Source organism: Nipponia nippon, unplaced genomic scaffold (genome assembly GCF_047370975.1).
Source record: "Nipponia nippon isolate SJK-2023a ecotype South Korea unplaced genomic scaffold, ASM4737097v1 scaffold_3, whole genome shotgun sequence".
Taxonomy (NCBI): Eukaryota; Metazoa; Chordata; class Aves; order Pelecaniformes; family Threskiornithidae; genus Nipponia; species Nipponia nippon.
The window spans coordinates 66,412,039-66,427,947 of NW_028262347.1; the positions used below are offsets into that span (position 1 = coordinate 66,412,039).

The 15,909-nt window shown below is 39.9% G+C and overlaps 1 protein-coding gene across 1 annotated transcript in view; it reads left to right on the plus strand.

The window, feature by feature from the left end:
• The window catches only part of PKP2 (plakophilin 2), a 43,609-nt gene extending 29,181 nt beyond the window's left edge, over positions 1-14,428 (plus strand). The window contains exons 7-13 of the mRNA XM_087767145.1: positions 5,426-5,543; positions 7,028-7,189; positions 8,036-8,209; positions 8,767-8,920; positions 11,198-11,387; positions 12,378-12,465; positions 13,799-14,428. Coding sequence (XP_087623271.1) covers positions 5,426-5,543; positions 7,028-7,189; positions 8,036-8,209; positions 8,767-8,920; positions 11,198-11,387; positions 12,378-12,465; positions 13,799-13,867 — 955 coding nt within the window. The 3' untranslated portion in view covers positions 13,868-14,428. The remainder of the gene's footprint in view (positions 1-5,425; positions 5,544-7,027; positions 7,190-8,035; positions 8,210-8,766; positions 8,921-11,197; positions 11,388-12,377; positions 12,466-13,798) is intronic.
• The last annotated feature ends 1,481 nt before the right edge of the window (positions 14,429-15,909 follow it).

Below are 15,909 nucleotides of genomic sequence, written 5' to 3' on the forward strand. Positions count from 1 at the left end.
CCAGAATATAAATCTGTAATTAGTCTTCCCTTTTGTAATACTAATATGTTTGTTGTGCATGTTGATAAAGTATATAGCCTGCAGCTTCTATTACAGGGTAAAAGTAGTACTTTGAAGTGCAGTACATTATACATAGTACAGTACTTATTTACAGGAGAATGCCAAAACTTCTTTTCATAAAGTTACACACACCTATTGACTGAAAGGGACACCCACAGTCCAAACCTAACACTATCATCTGACATGGGCGTATGAGCTGTGCAACACAATTACCAAGTAATAAATTAAAGCTCTCTTCATCGTCTTTGACAGAATTTCAGGAGGAGAAGTGAATCCACGTCTAGCAGATAATATTGCAGATACTAACACTGGAATGAGTGAATGACCAGAACACTCCCTGTTCTGCTAACCAGTTATTGCCAGAAGTATTGTGGAGTCCTGAGTCTTGGCTGCCTGTGTCAGTGTATGCAGTCACTGATAAGGAAGTCTGACGTTAGAAGGATTTGTTAATCCCATTCTCTAGGTCTGTAATTTGTCTTAAAGCTTTGCTTCTGACACAGTTTTACAGAAATTGCAGGTCACAAAACTTAACACAATAAAAAGAAGCCATGTACACCACACAATTCTGCATTAGCAGTTAGAATAAGTAATGGTATTGTTCAGTCCTGAAATATGATAAGAAGCACTGTGCCCTGAACAGGCAGAGTAAGCCAAATCAAAAGACTTCACTGGTTGCCTGACAACAAGCTGAAAAAGTAAAATTGGTGTATTAAACCATCTAGAGGAGTACTGCAGACTTTTGCAGGCAAGTCTTGTTGGATTTTGAAGGTAAAGTCACTTTTTCTTGTCCTGAAAGTCCTACACATAATAGTTCTGTCTCCAGTTCCAATACAAATGGGTAGAAATCTTCAAGATACTTAGCCTCTTCCTCCATATTCCTCTGAGTCTGAAAGGGTAAGATGCCAACAGCATGCAGAATATATGGTTTTGAATATTATTTATATACATAAGTGAATTTCTGGCATGACTCTTCCTCTGATTAAAAGGAAGGCTTAGTAGAAGACTGTCTGTATTACGCCTTGAAAGCTGATAATTTTCTTGTTCCATTTTTATCTTGAAAAAGCTGTTCCCAAAAGTTCTGCAATGCTGAACTTTCCAAAATTTATGTTTAGTGGTCACATTTCCTCCTGAAAAACATTTCATTTAAGTGTTGGAGCTAGCAATCGCAACACACAATGCTGTGTTTCATTGCAGACTCCTCCTTTTTAATTGCTCTGTAACTGGAGCATCCTGTGGCCCTATGTATCCTAATTCTTCAAAACTTTCTAGACAACTGTCTCCAAAAAAGTCAGCTAACCTCTCTGTTCCTGGTTCCCCAGCCAGTAAAACAGAAGTAACGCTTCCTTTTTCATTATTATTTTTCACGCTTTGTCTGTCCCCGCTCCCTTTTAAGTTCTTTGTGAACTACACAGTGACCCACAAGGATGGTGGAAAGCTGTAGCTGGAGGAAGTTGCACTTCAGACCAAGAGGCTGCGTAAACGTCTACTTCCATTTGCTCTGGAGAGAAGTGAAGCCAAAGCTCTCACTGTGTGTTGAAAAGCATAATGGCAGCTCAATTTCATAATGGAAGCTTCTAAGAGAGAACGTAAAACAAATGGCTGATGATAACAAGTCTTTGAACCAAGGCCTCTTGCATAGCATTGCCATTCCTTTAAGTTTATTTCCATCCATTCTTATCTTCTCTTGCCTCCTCTTCAGTTTATCTGCTTCCCCAATTCCTGAAAGGAATTTTGTCATTTCCAGCAAGCAGCTTGCAGCCTGGCGCCTGTAGTTACCTTGTAGATCCCTGGATACCTTTCCCTCCCTGTTGCGTTTTTGAACTGTGTAAGGCATGAAGGGAATAGAATTTCCCAAACTACTTCAGGAAATTGTTATCACGTAATTGAGTGAAATTCAAATTGCCAGTTTTAGCAGAATGAGTCCCAGGAGCAAAAGCCCTCATCTTATCAATCGTGTGGATCATTCAGAGCAGTGCAAAAACCTTTTCCAACATACTCTGCCAGTGTGTGACTCACTGCTGGCTTAAAGGTAGCATCCCTTTTGTTTGGTGCCATTTGCAATCTTACTAAACATATATTATCATTCTGTTTCTTTCAAAAATCACACTTCATTTTACTATGTTACATTTCTCTGTATTTACCTTACATCTCTGGATCAAAACAATATTTGCCAATAGGGAATTAGCTGATCCTCCACAAATGCCACAGGAAAATGGGCAAACGGCTATTTCAGTTACAGATATATTTACATCATGCATGTGTACAAGAGGGAACAGAAGCAGCAAATATAGGATGAGATAAATGAGGCACATAGATATATACAATGCATCCACACTAGCATGTGGTATAGTTTGAGCATGTCACCAGGATTACCGTATCTAAGCATGCCAGAAGTCAGAGATTATTAATAGTTAGGTGATGCCAAAACTTAAGTTCTGGGTCGTTCAAAGGAGAGCATCCCTACAAGCAGCAATCTCCCTAAGTCTGCATTCTCCCCATGCTGCATTCTCCCAGCCGTTCAATACTGACACAGGGTGGAGATATCAGAAATTGGGTAGAAGAAGAGTTTTTCTATGAGAAGACTCTTGATCTTGACTCCAGCTGATCCTTTTTTCCACAGATGTATTTGTCTCAGCATACTTCTGATGAAATGCAGGTAAAACAAACTTGCACAGCAGGCTTGAAGATTTCTAGGTATCCCTGAAGTCTTGCCATGGGGTTTGCCACAAGCCACAATACTGGGCCAACCCAACCATGGCAATTGCCCAAGCACTGAGTATTTCAAGGTCTCCAGGAGCTCCACTACAAGAGAGTCCAACTCCTGAGCTCAGAGGAAGGCATTACGGTTGTCAGGAACCTCAAATCTTGGGAAGCCAAGATGAAGCCAGTATTGCAATTTTCTAAGCAAAATGTTGACATTGTTTCAAATTTTTTTTTTTTTAATTTACATTTCTGTGACACTTCTCAAAAATATTTTTTTTCCCCAATCTAATAATATTTTTATTTCCTGGAATGTCTCAAGCTTCAATTAGCAAACAAACTTAAACTGTCAACTGAAGTTTTGCCTGAAATGCTCTTCTCTGCCTTCAAACCAGCTCTGACCCTATTCAGAGTAAGGTGGTTACAACCGTAATTGGGCGAGTGGGAGAGCAAAAGCTCTTCCCTTCCCAGTCCACGTCGTGGTGAGAAGGAAACAGGGAAAGGTGGAGAATGGAGTGGCCATATGTGTACAGACACACACGGATATCTCTGACTGGCTGAACAGTTGAGCATCAGCTTCTTAATGAAACAGAGTTCAGTAATTCATTTCCTTTGCAGAACAGGGCCGTGCCTCTGATTCAGGCTCTGCTCTGCCTCCTAAGCTATAAAGCTATGTGCCCCACCAGACTGATGCTAGGCAGCAAGGCCAGGTGATGGCCTCTCCTCCCACAGGCATTCATCATGATCATAGTTGTCAAAAGTTCGGGGATTTTTAGAATAACATACTGTGACAAAACAAAATACTGTATCAGCTGAAGTGTCTTTGGCAAGGGAAATTCCACACTTATCTTTTAATAGTATTTTTGTCTGTGTGCCTCAGAAACTATTTTTGCTATGCACTAGAAGGGCTGTAGCATGTACATTTCTGTCAGTATAACCATAAACATATGAAAGGGTGATATGCCTTGAATGTGACATATATAGATAAAACTAAATTCCAAAGTGATGTCTATAGTAGGCCATATTGAGGAATCTGAATATTGATTCTGTGATATATAATTCCATGAGACAATAAATGTACTCATAATTAGTGATATTGTTAACAGCATGACCTGAAGTAAAACTATAATTACAATGCATTAGTATTTAATCTGAATATGTACTTCCTGGGGGAAAAAAACAGAACTGCATTGACAGTATATAAAACACTACATTCATTTTACAATCATAAGCCACAACAAAGTTTAAAGCTGTACCTTACTTGCTTTGTTGTTAATAAAATTTTAAACCATTGTAATTTCCAGTGGGTGAGGTAAGCATGCAAAATAAACTCCCTGAAACTATCTAAAGGAACATGTCCCTCTCTGTTTGTGATGGATGCTAAGATTGGGTTATATTTAATGTTATTTCAAACAAAGAAGCTGGAATGTGATATTCCATGCAGCCTTTTGGCCAGCAGAGCTGCAGGAGTCCAAAATAATGAGGCCTAAGTTTATAATTCCAGGATTCCATAATTCAGAGTTTGTTCAGTTGTAAAAATAATTATACCCCAAAACTTTAAGTGTTGTTACTTCCCTGGAAATCAGTAGATTATTTAGAGCCAAACTTCAAGCAGCAAGTGTGTGTTTGGCATTTCAAGGGTTTTTAAATCATTTTCATAATTCATTTTCAAGTTGTACTTGGGTTACTACAAAGCACAGAAAATGTTGCTGGGCAAGCAGTGGCTTCCTTTGAGTCTGGAGGAAGCAGAAAGCATGCAGAGCAGTGTCTGAGCCACTGTGGTAGAACAGCAGAAGGCATCTACAGAAGGCATCTGGCATTTCCCTCTCTGACTGAGCAGCTTCTAATGGCTTCAGCTTTTTTCTGCTTAGATGCCAGCAGCTTCTCGCGGAAGCTGGGAATTGGCTGAGCACGGTGTACTTTTTCCTCTTCCTTGTCTCGTGCTGCTGGTGTGACAGTGATGGCCATGGCAGCCACATTTGGCGATTCATCTCCTCAGCCTCTTGCCCAGTAATGGGTCTGAGCTGCTGCTCCAACCTACTGGCTCAGCTGTGTTTGCATCCCCTCCTGCCCGCTAGCACCCCTTGGAGCATTTCCACAAGCACATGAATTGCCATGTGAATTTGGCCCCATAACTGACATCAGTTATCTTTACGTGTTAATGTACAAATGTTGCTAAAACTCTCAGAACATGTGTCTGTTGATGGGTCATCATGGATCAAGAACTGGTTTGGTGTAGGTAAACACTAAAGGACATTTGTGTGCATGGAAATTTTTACAGGTATCTTTCCTCTGATATTTAACATAGCTACTGTCCTAAATATTAAAAATATAACTAAAAATTGAATAATGGAAAAGAAGTTCAGCTTGTTTGACTGTTTAAAAAGGATTAATTCAACTTTGAGATGAAGATTTGAGTCAGGTCTTACCTTATCCATCCAAACACAACAGTTTGTCTTTCTGGAGTATGTGTTTTCATCTGGGAGTTCACTGAAGTGAAAGTTTTACTTAGCAGAGGCTCAGATTATCTTACAGTGCTGAAGAAAGGAAGCAGTCAACCTTAACTTTGGTATCTTTAAGATTTAGCTGTAAAAGTTTGTCAGAGGGGCAAAAGGAAATATCTTTGACTAAATCTCTTCTCACCAGCATATTCCTTCCTGCACAGAAACAAGAGCTCTGCCGGCCCAGAAGGAAGGAAAAAGATGAGAGAATGCAACGGCTTGATTGATTCTCTTGTATATTATATTCAAGGAGCTATTGCAGACCATGAGCCTAATGACAAGGTATTCTTTGAGATTAAAGGTCTTTTTCTAGGGGAAATTGCTAGGAGAACATTTTTTTGTTTAGAAACCAACGTTCAGAAACAGTTGTGATATAACTGCCAAACTTATACTTATTTCCAGGGCTTTTAGAACTGTCAACAAAGATGAAAGTCTAGTAAGAAGCTTTCTGAAGTGTTTTTTTAATCCTGAAATCTAAAAGACTAACATACCTTAGCTTTGGGAAAACATTTTCAGAACCACCAGAAAGAGCTAGAAACTTCCATCTTTTTTTAAAATGTGACATAAAGTCACAGCTTTCAGAGATACTGAAACACCTAGAAAGTCAGATATTATCTTTTCAGTTCTCTCAAGGAGCTAGCTAGCGAGAAGCTTAAAAAATTAATCTGGTTACTTTCCTGTCTATTTAGTGCTATAAACCCCTTAGGAAATGAAGAATCTGAATCTCTTTGGGTGGCAGTGTAATTAAGGAGCTTGCACGATTTAGAATGAGATTGATTTTCCTAAGTTTTTTAGAAGTTATACATTCTGCCTAAGCCAGTAACTACAAAGTTGTGGACGGCTCCAGAAGCCAGTTCCTCTCATTCTCTTTCTCCCACCACTGACTGCAGATGAACCCTGAACATTGCTTAGACTAGTTGCTTGCTCTTTGGCTGGGTGAAGTTGGGTGAGAAGACCAGCTGTCACTTATGAGAAGGTTAAGCATATCCTGTAAGGCACTTCTAGCGTGCCTGCTATAGCTTGTGCTGTGTAGTGGTAATTACTGCACATTTATAGCTCTATTCTAGGATTAGTTACTTAAGCTTCTCCATCTCCCTGTATTCAGTGCCATTAGCTTCAGGGAGAATCCAGCACATTACACTTGTGCCAATAGCTCCCTGCTGCATTTTGTCTTAAAACCACTTATTCCTTTTTTACTTTCCAAAAAGGAGGAACTGGTAATAAAGCTCTTTGCCACTAGACTCATCACTCAGAGATTGTAGACCTGACCTTAGCCATGCCCAGAAAGGCACATCCATTTAGAAAAGCATTCTACAACAGAGAAGTGCTTCCTCCTTAGGAAAGATACAAAGCTTTCCTTTTGTTGAAGCTACGGCAAGTTGTGTACGTGAGATCATCTTTGCTCTTAAACATTCCTTGGCACACTTCTGGTCTGTGCCAAATAGCGCTCGCCCAAACAATTCCCAGGCACAATTCAGGAATTATAATGTCCCAGGACCATTTCCAACAGGCATGCACCCTGCTCCAAATGCAAACCCTGTGTACCAGTTGGCCTCAGTGCTCAGGAACATCCCAGGGCATGTTTAATTTATCAGTGTAAATGCAGTCTTGTGGATCACTGGCACAAAGACTAGCTCTTCTGTAGGCCATTAGAAGCTCTGCAGTTAGTTATTAAAGATCCAAAAATGAAAGCTCTTCCCATGCCTATACATGTCCCTTCAACACATGCCAAAGCTTTCAAGATTTCTATTCTTTTGTTATTTTAGGCCACAGAGAACTGTGTGTGCATTCTTCACAATCTTTCCTACCAGCTAGAGATAGAGCTCCCTGAGAGTTATGCCCAGACCATATATATGCCAAGAAGAAATATTTCTAGCAATGATAAAACACCGGGCTGTTTTGGAACACGGAGTAGAAAAGTAAAAGAGGTAAAGCACATGTTTAGTTACATCTCATTTGGTTAATCAGTTGTAGTAACTTCTGGAGAATAAGATTGTAATCTACTTAATAATCTGTTATTGATGTATCTTGTAGTATGACACTTACTTGTCCCCAAAATGCAGATTTATTTATAGCCTTTCCTAACACCCATTATCTTGTTCAGCTGCTGATGGTGAAAATGACATAGCAATTCACTGTTTCATTAGTTGAGGAATACTGCCACTCAGTTTCAGACCCTTTGATGGATCTAAGTGGTATCTGTACCGTGCACGGCAATTGTGCAAGTGCCCTACCAATGAGTGGGTGTTGTGATGGTTTCACCAGTGAAACCAACACAAGGTGACTTGCCACTTCCATGACTTGCTGGCTGTTGGGCTATGTCAGGACCTCTTCTTTTGTTGCCATGTGGTACAGATCACAAATATTCTGGCAACTGGGAATTCTTGGAGAGAAAACAGGTGTCAGGGGAGGGGGAAAGTGAAAGAAAAGGATTGATGACCCTTCCCCATCTGTTAGTTTTGATGGAGTGTATTCTGCTGTCTCCCGCTCCATCCACAGTGCAACTCTGGCTGGCCATTTCTGTTTCTCCTTGGCCTCAGCCCCTAATGTCAGTTGCTGAGACATGAGAAGCAGCTTCCACCATACCTATCTCCTCTTTTTGGACGGAGCGGCCAGTATAATTAAATATTGAAATTTTACACATTGTCATTTGAGTTCACAGCTTAATAATCTGCAAATAATCTGGTCATAGAGAGCTACAAAATGACTAGTGTAGCTTGTGATACATTAAGTCATATAAGGTCACTAAAGGCTTGATCTGTTTATGTGTTTAGAAGCAGCAGGACACCCCACTACCTGAGGAAAAGAGCAATCCCAGAGGTGTTGAATTGCTCTGGCATTCCACACTGATTAGGATATATCTCTCCTTAATAGCAAAGAGTACCAGAAACTATACCCAGGAAGCATCCCTGGGAGCTCTTCAGAACCTCACAGCTGGCACTGGACCAGTAAGTCAGCTTTTTTCTTCTTCTTGTCATTTAGTTCTTAATGTGAATGCATAGAGTTTAATGCTGGACTGCAACACGCCCACAGCACTGAGATCAGGTAACCACTGACAAGTCGCTGTCTCACAGACATGATCAAGGAAATCAAAGAACATTGAAAGGAACATAATAACTGGCAGTGCAGCTATTACTTGCTTGGCAAATACAGGGACTGCTTCATCTCTTTGTACATCTCCATGTGTGGAATTTTGCCTATTCACTGCACAATGAGGGATAAGTAGGTGTTAAAAGCACAAAAAAAGTGGTTTTGTGGAATGTAATCAATCCACGGGCAGAGGAAAGCTCTGACACAACCACAGATCACTTTTGTGGTGAAGAAACTAATGACGTCTGTCATGTTTTGGCTTTATATCACCTTTCTTTTCTGTTGCAGCTCATATGTAGCTCTGGATTTAAACTGTTTTAAATGTGCTTAAATTCATGTAGAGAAGCTGCTGCTGTTGTTTATGAGGCTGTACATTCATGGTAATGACACACTATTGCCACATGCCTTATAACAGATGCCGTTTGCGGTAGCCCAGACTGTTGTTCAGAAGGCAAATGGCCTTCCAAGTATTCGAACTATGCTGCATGTAAGCCACCCAACAGTAAAGAAGACAGCAGTCTCACTGCTCAGGAATTTGTCTCGCAACACCTCTCTGCAAAGTGATATAGGTGAGCAAAGACTTAACATTGTCTCTTGGGCTTTCTTTCTCTATTCTCTTTATGTTAAGCTTTCCTTCTTTAAATAAAAAAGTGAAAAAAAAACGTGGGTTTTTAGGTCAGATACTTGCAGTCATTATACAGGGTTGAAAATAAAGAGTTTTGCCTAAGAAAGACTCTAGCCTCAAATTCTCTCTAAATTATGTGTTCCTCATCAGATACTTCCATTGATGTTACTTTCAGAAAATACATAATGGAAATAAAATCTACACAGATTTGAAGAGGGAGTTTTAGTTCTGCTTAAAATAGAGTAAAGGAAGGTGAGTGCTGAGTTTTGTGCTGCCACAGCTTTGTAATCCTTTGGGAGAAATCATAGAACATCTCCAGTTCTTCTGGAGAAAATAATATTTTCTTCTTTTAGACACAAAGCTTTGGAAGCTTGCAGCTCTCTCAGTTTTCCTGTGTAAGTTTTTTGAGAATGGAAGCTAGAAGATGCTATAGAGAAAATAGTTCAAGCTTTTTGGAGGACCTTATTCCTAAAATGTTATAATTATTTTCACATCAGAAGTCATTTCTATTCCAAGTATTTTTATTTCAATGTAATGTATATTTGAAATTTTTTTCCTACTGATAGGATAAAATAAATTCAAATCATTTGTTGTCCTTTCTCGTGTTCCCACCGGAGGGGGAAGGGGAAATTACAGGCATACAGCTGGTTCATGGGGCAGATTAACCTCTGGAATTCTGCAGAACAGTCTCCTGGGCACTGTTTAATCCGTAGAGAACATTCCTTACTAACAAAAATATTATAATATGTTGTGGGGCTGATTTCAAAGGGATAATCCGTATGGTGTTAAAAATTGCAAGTGGTGAATCCCCCTGAAAGAGTAGGAATTAACCTGAGAAGAAATTGGAAAAATTTTCATCAGAAAAATAATTTATGAAAGAATGTGGGAAAGACAGAATAGCATGAAGCTCTGGAGAAAGGTGCTTCATCTTGCACATTCACAGTCATTTTCTTGCTTTATTCGTGGTAGGAAGAACTGGGAGAATTTCAGGTGAGCCTTTTCTCCATGAAAAGGTGTTCTTTTTGGTTGTCTAAAAACATAGGTGAATTCAGGTCATATTCTCCAAATAATTTTGGCCAAAGGAAAACATTTGGAAGGGCATGCTATTTCCTAGATAAAGTGTCTATATTTATCAAGCAAAACGAACCGTTGATATGAAATCGTGATTGATTTAATATAAAACATCTCTAAAAGTTAAATGATTGAAAAACATCAGAAAATTTCCTGGTTTACTTGAAAAAGTAACATTTGTTCTGAACAGATGTTTCCAAGACACTGCCAAATGTATACTTTCTAAAAATTGCCTTCCTTGATTTACCAATGGAAGAAAAAATGGGCTATCATGTCTGACATAATTGCTTTGACTGATACTTAGCATAGCAGGTGGTTCATCCAGTTTTAAAGGTCCTTGTCTAAATTGCATGTAATTTAATCGCAATACACATGAATCTTGTCACACACCCGTCTGGAGGAATGAACAGAACTGATGGAGAGCAAAGCGCTCTGTCCAAGTGAAACACTGGTTACAGAGGGGTGAATGTCCCAAAATGCCCCAAACTATTGCCCAGTGCTCCTGCTTACAGTGGGAGCAGCTGACTACCACCCATGGCTTTAATTTTCTCCGTCAGCTCTGGTCCACGTGGCATGGATCTCACAGTATACAGTAGGACTCAGTTGCTGTCCAGAGCTGTTGTTCGCTGTTTGGTTGGCTGGTAGGGTCACATCCAGTGGTGGATGCGGTGTTTCTTGAGTAGGGACAGACTTCAAAATAGGACATTCTTCTTAAATAGATAGCTTACACACCAGCTCAGAAGGCTGAGTGTGTGCATCCCCTTAGAGCTAACCATTCAGCAGTAAAAATTGTGCTGTAGTCACCCTTTCTCAGTTTGCTGTATATCACTATACCCATGATTACCTATAGGACACACAGGGTTCCTCAGGAGATGGCAGCCTGCTGCTAGCACATGCCTAGGGACCTCACTACAGTACAGTAGGTATTAATGTATTGTGTATAAGAGGCAAAATACATACTGTCCGATTCAGTGTGGACGCAGCTTAACCTAAATTGTGGGAGTATAACGCAGGTTTGAAACCATGACTCTGTTCTGGGAGCACACAGCACCCTGATAGGAGATAATGAGAGGAGTAAGGTCTTGTAGGACCCCTAGATAAATCTGCACCTGTTAGTAATGGAGTTCCTTGTCTCTCTTCCAACTTGTAGCTACAGAAGTTTTGCCTGATTTGGTCTCAATACTTCCCGAGTCTGCCCCGGGGTCTGATATTGCCTGTGAAACCACGGCGTCCATCTGCTACACCTTGTACAATTTGACACAGAGCAGTTCTCACAATGCACGGCTTCTCCTGAGTGCTGATGGTCTACCAAAGATTATTACCATCAGCATGAATGATAGGTAAGATGGTTGAGAAGCCTTCCCTCCTCCTTTCCCTGGGGACAAAAAAAACTGCAACCTCTGCCACCTGGGGGGGAAAAACACTGCATCTTAAGGTACAGGACAACTTAAACAAGTGACTGTGATGTGAATAGAATTGCACATATTGGGAAATACAGAAAAATCTCTTATAACAACTGTTCCATCCACAGCTAAATTTGCCATGTTCCAGCATTTTAAATCGTTCTCAGAAGATGACGGCACAGTATCATCTATATTATAACATATATATATAGTGGCTGACCATCAGATCGTATCTGTCCCCAAAAAGTTTCTGTATTTCCTGTTCTTTGTAACACGGCCCTGATAATCTTTAGCAGAAAAGTGCAGAGATACATTTTATAGAGCTGATAGAACTGTACTTAAAAATTATTTTTAAAGGGGCATTTTAGATAATAGATTTTGAATTGCCTTTAATCATTATTTAATATGTAATCACATGCAACCAATGTTTACTCAAAAGAGAATAATTTATGCTTCGTGAATATGAATAATTATTCTGTTTGCCTTCCTCTCTTTTTACAAAATGAAAGAGGAAATTCATCGCAGTAAAGGAGGCCTCACGAGGCTCTGAAGAGTTTAAATCCTGTCTAACTAACCAGAGATTTTACCTGCTGGAAAGATCCTTTCGAATGCTGGTTACGTTGAGGTGTATTTTCCTCAACTGAATATGAACTGGTATGACAGCTTCTCTAAGATGAAGGCTATAGAGTACTTCATTTCTCTCTAATTTTGAAGAATGAGTGAAGCAGGAAGGTGTGTTGCATTTGTTGCAGTAGTCAGGACAGCATGAAATGTGCTAGAATACATAAAGAGCAGTAAAACAGCATTTAGGAAGAGAGAGAAACAGAAAAAATGCTATGAAGTTACATTTGCTGAAGTCTGCACATGCACTGTGATTATGAAGTGGGAATTTAAACATGTTTTATCATTCTTTTCACAAAATTGCAGTAATATGTTCAGCAAAGCCAGTAGGGCTGCTTCAGTCCTCCTCTACTCCTTGTGGTCACATACCGATCTCCACAATGCTTACAAAAAGGTAAGATCTGGGTTAGAGCAAGGACCTGTAATCTGTCCTTTCGGACCTAGAACCCTCTCGTGGGTCCTCTGGGGCCCTTAGCATTTCGGCACTGTCCACCACTGACTGAACCAACCTGACAGAGAGGGCCTAGGGTGCCCTAAAGCAAAGGCAGGGCGAGGCAGCTTCCTGCTTTAAAACCAGAGCAGTTTTGTTCTCCTTGTTGTTTGTATGGTCTGCGAGCCCAGGTGTTAGTTATATTCCGCCAAAAAGGTAGGGCCTGGGAAAGGTGTTGGCAAATGTTTACTGTCACAGTCAAAATCAAACAAAAAATGACCAGCGTGAATCAGCCAACAAACCAGTTTGTTTCTTTCCTTTTGAAGCTCTATGACTGCTTTTTCAACACACAGCTGGGTTGACTTCAACCTGCCTACCTTCAACTTGCATTTCAAACTGTTTTCATTCTTTGTTTTCTTGCTGTTCAGAATTTCTGTCATGTAAAATTCCCTATAACCTGAAACTATTCCATTTTCTCAAGCTCGGGCCTTTAGCATTTATTAGTGAGCTTGTTTTTCTTGTAGATTTTTTGTTGAAATTGGCTCAAAAAAAGTTAGTTAGTGTGGTATCCTTTAACGGTCTTGCATCACACTCAGCAGTATACTGCCCCACAAACCAGAAATCTGAGTTCAAGAATAAGGGTGCTGTACCCATATAAACTCTAACTGGATTTTGTTGTCTCTGTTTTTTTGCAACTACATTCCTGACTTTATTGTACAGCAATAACCCTGATGGCACGAATTTTCTGAAGTCAGTGGTACTTTGGGTATGCCTGTAAGACACATTTGTCGGATCTGAGTTGCAAAAAGTGCTGATTACTTGCTGTTCCTGTGCAAATTGGGTCCCCTAGTGATATCAGGTGCAGCACTGAAAACTGCAGGCTACCTAATGCCTAGACATTTTTGAAAAGTCAGTCTAATAAGCAACAGAAATCACTTAAATGAGATTGACAAAATCCTGAGTCATTTTGGCATTGCCCTGTACTCTTTGTTCAGACAGGGGTAATCTCAGCTGACACTGGTCACCTAAGAGTTAAGAGTCTGTAGAGCTGAGCTAGAAGAATGGGCTCCCTGTACAGTCAGTGGAGAGAGTTGAGCAACTCCAATGATTCATCTCACCTATCTTAGACTGAATAGAGTCACTCCTGGGAGATGCCTGTTCTGTCTCTGTTGACTGTAGAGGGCTCTGTCTGGACCCCTACCATGGCTCCATATCTAGATTTTAGGCACCTGAACCCACCCTTCCCTTGCAGAATCAGCAATGAAGATAATGAATTATTGTTTCTTTCATTCCAAAGGCTGACTTTAAGAAGGTGGATTTCATCAATACCCGGACCACAAAAGCCTATAACTCACTAAAAGATTGAATCAGATCATAACACCACTGAAGACAAATCAAGATCATACATCAATTAACGTAACTATCTTCACGTGGTTGGTGTTGCCATCATGAACCAGGAAGTATCTCAGAAAAGAGGCTGATTTTATATAGGACTCGAGTGACCAGAGGATAGGTGTTTTGTGTTTTTAATTGTAATCACCTTATTGTCACTGTATATATCAATTTAAGAAGCTTATATCAATATAAGAATAACCAAAGATGGATTCTTCAGGACGTCTGAGGTGAAGTTTTGTCCAGGTTGACCGCTAGTCAGAGCTTCAGATGACTGCCTTTAGTGTAACAGGCATTTATACAGAGAGGTTTGAAATGCTGATTGGCAGCAAATTCTTCTCAGACTGTTTTATACAGATAGTTTTCTACAATGGGTAAGCATCAAGTGCACTGCTCAGGACATAGTAATTTTTCACCCTTTTGTGTCTTCCCACATGCTAAATAAGAATCTTCAGACTCTGTGAGTATACACAAGAATCTGTTTCACTACCTGCATTATAAAAGCACCAATGAAGTTAAAATGATTATTTTTTTATCACTTGTATTCATGTGCTCACTGGTTCTTAAGCCTCTTTCCTTTGAGATTTCATCAAGAACAGCAACAAAACTGATTTTACATAGGTCTTATCATCCCTTGCTCCTCTCATCCTCCCTCACATGGCTGTTGGAATTTATAACTGTGTCCAGAAAGGGTTTTAACTAGAACCACTATGTTTCAGACACTTCAGGCTGAACTTAGACCCATAATTTTTGCTAATTGGTGGAAGTTATTTGCTGGTGATTCAGTGACTATTTTAAGAAAATTGCATTTTCAAAACAATTCTTTTGATAATCTATATATAGTAAAGGGAGTGGAGTCTTGCCTTTATTTTTGAAGTAATAGATACACACACAAGAGGTTAGACTCTGTGCTGCTTAAAGAATTAATCTCATCCTGCTTCATATTCTCTTACTTGAAATCATCATCCTCCCTACAGCAATTACGTGCAATGTGATAACTGAAGGACTGTGTCTGCACATGTGGGAATAGATAACAGGAGGAGAAAAATTCCTAAGCACCTAAAGGCTGTTCCCATGATATGATCCTCAGAGAGGGAAAAGAAGCGCTAAAAAACCCCATCTGATACTTTTAGTAAGCAAGATTTATCTCAACAAACCAGTAGTTAAATTGTCCATCAAAACCAATAGGAAATTCATATATAAATATATAAAACTCTGTGGATTTGATTATCAGCTGATGTGATCTGGCATTACTCTTCTGAAACCAGGGGAGCTAAGCTACATTTATGGCAACAAAGACTTTGGCATATGTATTTACAAGCCTTCCTGCACAAATGGAGCCTGGCCCGTAGCCCCAGGCTGAACTGCTGGCACAGGAGCTATTACAGCTGTTCTTATCCAGAAGGGGATGCATAATCCTTCGAGCAGGGACCTCACAGAGGAGATCATCAGGCCTGTTCATTTCAACACTCCTGGCCAAAGGTCTAGCTCCTACCAGAAATTTGCAACCAGCGGATTGTGACATTGCACTGTGTCCAAACATATTTCTTGATGTTGGAGAGCTAAATGCTGCTGGTAGGTGCACATAGTTCTCATAGGGTTCCCAAGAAGTCCCACACGTGCATGCAGAACAGAATGTGTTCTGGGGAGTTAAGCAAACAACCCTGTTTTCCCATTACAGATCATTTTCATAGGTCTGTTAGTCTTCCACATTTGCTTTGAATAACTCAAATCAAGTGCATTCCAGTAAGAGGTTTTAAAAATACTATTGTTTTTTTAAGAGGTCGTTTTCAAAATACTTCAGGTCCAAAAACAACACAGGGGAAGGGAACTTACAGCACCACATGTTGAGGAAATTGTTTTTATAATTTTTTTAAAATATGATAGAAAACAGACAATTAAAATCTAATTTTTTTCTTCTAAGTTGTTAACCCAAGTAACACTGCATATGCCATGAATGAATGAACACCAGGAAACCTGGACAAGTCTACTTTTAGTGCTGAAAATGTAGTGGTA